Source organism: Fragaria vesca, linkage group LG6 (genome assembly GCF_000184155.1).
Source record: "Fragaria vesca subsp. vesca linkage group LG6, FraVesHawaii_1.0, whole genome shotgun sequence".
Taxonomy (NCBI): domain Eukaryota; kingdom Viridiplantae; phylum Streptophyta; class Magnoliopsida; order Rosales; family Rosaceae; genus Fragaria; species Fragaria vesca.
In genome coordinates, this window is record NC_020496.1 from 934,795 (window position 1) to 939,817 (window position 5,023).

At 39.1% G+C, this 5,023-nt stretch overlaps 1 protein-coding gene across 2 annotated transcripts; it reads right to left on the reverse strand.

The window, feature by feature from the left end:
• Positions 1-1,580: 1,580 nt before the first annotated feature.
• LOC101314387 (phosphoenolpyruvate carboxylase kinase 1-like) lies at positions 1,581-3,098 on the reverse strand. Of its 2 annotated transcripts, XM_004302036.1 has the most exons (2): positions 2,267-3,098; positions 1,581-2,104 (listed from the first exon to the last, which is right to left on the reverse strand). In XM_004302036.1, the coding sequence occupies exons 1-2, from the start codon at positions 3,045-3,047 to the stop codon at positions 2,058-2,060; spliced, it is 828 nt and encodes a 275-aa protein (XP_004302084.1). In that variant the 5' UTR covers positions 3,048-3,098; the 3' UTR covers positions 1,581-2,057. The 2 variants fall into 2 exon arrangements, with proteins under 2 accessions (XP_004302084.1, XP_004302083.1); XM_004302035.1 differs by having other exon boundaries at positions 1,581-3,092.
• Between the last annotated feature and the right edge of the window lie 1,925 nt (positions 3,099-5,023).

A 5,023-nucleotide genomic window follows, 5' to 3' on the forward strand; every position in this document is an offset into this window, starting at 1 on the left:
TCATATTACAATATATTATGTGACTATGTCTATCTGACATGTTAGTGCAATGATCTAATGATTTTTTGTTAATTTAAAGTTACTAATGTTAGAAATTACAAAAAAATAGTCTAAAATGTTTCTAACTAAGGAGATGAAAACATTAGGTCAAAAAGATGTATTCTTATAATAGAAGTTTTATTTTATCGGATTAAAATAAAATAAAATAAAAATTTAAAATCTTTAATATTTATTTAATCTTTCTATACGATAATTTAATTACTTACACATTAACGATACCGATGCATATTTATACGTAAAATCCGCTCTTTATTAAACCCTTCCTCCATGTGACCTTAACTTATCACACTCGGTTACACTCGGTTCGGCCGTTGAGCAGACCAAAAAGCATGAAGATTCGTGTTAGATAGTTCCAATCCAATGGCACTCACATGAGAAGTACCTGTTGACTGTACAGATCGAGCTAGCCTCTCGAACCCACACCAAACATGTTGATATGGAACCTTACTGATCAGGCCCCAACATCTCTCTGCCAACTCTCCCTCGTGATTCCACCCCTTCCCCTACCTCAAACCACGTAGATACTCACTCTGGGATCCTTTAACAATTCCCCAGTTGGGATTTGAATAAAACGCCATTCCCATGTGAGCTATGGCCCCCTTCTCTGTTCTTTGATGTTGATGCCTCCATGGCCACCATTGCCACCTGCCCCTCTAACAAGGTTCTCTTCATTCACAGTGACTGGTACGTCTGCCAAATTTGTTTAATCAAATCGGATTGTCCTCCTTTGCTTTTGCTTAGTGGATAATAACTATTCTTTATCAAACTTCTTTCTTGTCCTGTACCTCAGATGGTGGGTTCTTCTATAATCTGTTGGGACAGCTCACATGCTGCTGCTGCTTCTCTCCAATAATGGCAGTTAGGTTTCTGGTTTTCTTCGAGTGAGTCTTTATTGGACGGTCGGCAAATCAGATAATCTAGTCGGACGGTCGGCAAATCAGATAATCTATGTATAAACTTCACACAATGGGAGAGCTTGAGCAGGAGAGAAATAATAAACTTAACACAATGTAATTGATAAGTCGGACGTGTGTTGTATGCAACCGAGGTGTTAAGTTTTTATTATGTAATTAATAAGTCGGACGTATTATACACTACGTCGAAGACTTTCTCTTCTTGCAGACCTATGCATTCACTATTTTCTGCATTTAAATTATAGTGCGTCTAAATTTTCCTTCATGGAAGTCAAAATATCAACTTCATAGACTTGGCTAACCTATTGATGGCAAGAAAGTTGGGAGGGATTTCTTACTTATGAGAGGGTTTATTGACCGGTAGGTTTTGAGAGTAAATGCTTATATTATTATATACCTGCAGAAAAGCCAGCAAGCAGGGACATCTTTTCCAGAAAATGATGTGGCTCAATGATGTGTTGCCAAGAAAATGCGATGGATATTTTAGGGCAGGGATATGTTAAAGTATATGCTAAATCCCTTATCACAGAGACACGGACCACAAATCTATTCCTCCATCAAAGGAAGAAGAGAAGGAAAAGAAAAGAGTGCAACAATATTCAGATTCCAAAGCCAAAACACATTCATGTCTCCGAACATTTTGCATTAACAAAACATGGTTTTTTACATACCGAAATTGACAAAGGACTAAAGTTGCATTGGTTCTCTTTTCAGGAGTACTTCACTTGCTCTCTCTCTCTCTCTCATCACTTCCTAATCTCTCTCTGAAAACAAAAAAAACAGAGAAGATGGGGAAGGACAGGGATCATCAGTCCTCAACCCCATTCTATTTACAGTCTCAGATTCTCTCCAAACATTACAAAAAAGCACTAAAACTACAAAGAACACAACCCTTCTTCAGCTTGCCTATAGCTTCAAAAAGGCTCATTCTCTTCTCCTTCTGGATCTCCATCCAGGAGCTTATGCGCTTCTAAGAGAGGGGAAGTGGGTTTTATCTCTTCTCAAACACACATACATACAAGGCTGGGATGACTTATATACTTGATTGCTGCTCTTGATCACAGTTCTTGGAGAACAGTCAGATCAGTCCATTGGGTTGGACTCTCCTCCACTCAAGATCCATGGGTGCCCTGAATTCACAAGAAAGAAAGAAACTTTGTTAGTAAACTCCAACAAATCCTATTTCTTTACCAAGAAAGTAAATCCAATATTCCTAATTGAATCCCCCAAATGGAAAAGAACCCAAAAATTGACCAAAATTAAAATCCATAAAAACAAAGAAGGAAACTTACTAAGTGCTTGCTCTGCAGAAAGTCTCCTGGAAACGTCTCTACACATCATCTTCCTCAGCAGATCCTTCGCCGCCGGCGAAACTCCCCGGAAAACCTTCGGCGGGAACCTCAGATTCCCCCTCAGAACCGCCTCAAAGATCTCCGTCGCCGTTTCACCATAAAACGGAGGAATCCCACCCAACATTATATACATCATGACCCCTGCACTCCAGACATCCACCTTCTCATTATACACCCTCCCCATCAACACCTCCGGCGCCACGTAATACGGCGTCCCCACCACACCTTCCATGCACTCTCCCTCGCCGGAAAACCACTCCGCCGACCCGAAATCCGCCAGCTTCAAAACGTTTCTTGAATCAAACAGAACATTCTCCGGCTTCAGATCCCGGTGGACCACCCCCATTCTGTGGCAGTGGGAAACAGCTGCGAGGAGCTGTTTCATGATGCCGGCGGCTTCGGGCTCTGACAAGGTCCGGTGAGCGATCTTGTCGTATAAGGTTTCGGGGCTGCAGAGGTCGAGGACTATGGCCATGGAGTCCTCTGTTTCGAAGACGTTGTGGATTTGGAGAATGTTGGGGTGGGGAGACAAGAGGGACATGATCTTGGGTTCTTTGTCGATGCATGCGCGGTCGGTTTCGTCGGCGAGGAGAGTCTTGTCGATGATCTTGACAGCGACGGAGGCGGCGGAAGTGGGGCAGAAGGCGCGGAGGATGGTGCCGAATCGGCCGCGGCCGATTTCTTCGAAGAGTTGGTAGGTGTTTTTGAGTGTGTCGTACATTTGGGGGGTTCTTGAAAAAGATTGAAGGTTTGAGTTTGGGAGAGGTTTTGGTTTGGTTGGGGTTGTTTAGGTTGGTTTGGGGAGACTCTGTTGGGATTTATAGAGGGAGAGAGAGGTAGAAGAGAGTGGAATACTCGAAAGGAATATTCGGTTGGTGGGTAATGGTATTCTGGTCAGTTACTATTCAACGATTCAGACCCCAGAAATATAAAGAAATTCAATTTTGGATTTTAAGACTTTTTCTATGCAAAATAATTTCCAAAATAAATGGTTTATGAAATTTGGACCAATTATGGGGAAATTAGACAATGTGGTTGTTTGGTCAAGAGGGATTTAAGGTTGTGGTTGAGTGGATTTAGGTTTTGGTTTTGGATTTGGCTTGGGAACTTTGTCGCCGGTGTAGTGAGAATAAGTTTTGTGCTTGAGAGAAAGATTTTGGATGTAGATAGTAGGTTCGAGGAGTTTTTTTTTAATTTTAATTTTTTATTTATATATATATAAATAGCTTAAAAGGATGTGAAGTTTATTACATGTGAGGTAATTATACTAAATTATGATCGCCGATATATAAGGATTCTATCATATTTACAGTTTAAAAAGAGAAACGGTTATGTAGCATACATTATACACGAATATAGAAAAAAAAAGGATGATAGTTATGCAATGCACGTGTAGAGACTGGAAGGTGAAGTTTACATGATTTTTTATAATTTTATAATCGATTTCAAACTTATGAGCTCACTAGCATCAATAAGAACTTAAGTCAATAAGAAAAGAAGGTGAAATGGAAATATGATGATTTTATATGAAAATAGATTTAATCAAGATGGACATATGATGAATTTGAGCTATATAAAGCTTCTTTAATTGGTTACTGGACAAGTTATCGGGTGCTCCGATCTCTCAGATTTTGGATTAGTTTATGAACATGATTATTGTGTCATCCTTTCCATTTGTATGATATTATCGTTCATCCGATTAGGTTGAGAGAGAAAGTGATTTAAGATTGAGGTTAGCTTTCGATATCTTAGTAAACTGACACATCGAGTATATATTTTTCTACAAATCCACACTCACTTTTTTCAGTTGTATACAAGTGTTGGCTTCAACATGATTTTGCTGTAAAAGGAGCTAATATTTTATCAAACTACCTAAACATATATAGTAGGCACGCTAGAACTCCCTTTCCACCTGATGTCTAAACCAATATCAAATCAAAGTTTCTCATTGTAAAAGAAAATAACGATAAAAAGGAAACAAATTTGCATAAGGCTTGGAAAGAGGTTTGTCTAGTAAGCCCACGACTCCCTCTTTTTTCCCTTCGAGTCTCGATGTTGGTACACAAGTCATTATTCAATTTCCATTAGCTAAAGTATCCACTAAACTTGCTCGATAGGGAGAACCAAAACTTCATGATAATCGATCATTTGCATAGTTAGAAGGTATCAAAAGCAAACAGTATTCCCAGCAAAAGACACAACAAATATATAGGTCACTTTTCATAAAGGTATTGTTGGAAAACATTATTGAAACTTTATACTATATATGAACATATGAGTGAGAAAGAAAATGATCATCCTGCGTGTCCGTACACTCAGCTTAGCTTAGTCTCGCAAGCAATGGTATATCAGACAAGTTTGAGTAACCGATTGGTCCAGCATTTTCTAGTGGTAATTCACGAATGTCACTCAAATATGTCTTTGTCTCCATGAAGGTGGAAGCTGCCGTGGTCCGGCGTAACCATTATTATGCCTCTTGGAGAGTTCTAACAAGCAAGCTAGCTTAGATGTTCTAGCAGATAAGGATAAGCTCACTTCTCTTTCACACTTTTACTATACATCAACGTCTGATAATCGACAGAGTGTAACTATAATACCCATAAATCGTATGAACACCAATTAAGATCGATAATCGATGAGTGTAACTATAATACCCACAAACTGACTTCTTTTTTCTTTTTTCTTTTTTTNTTTTCT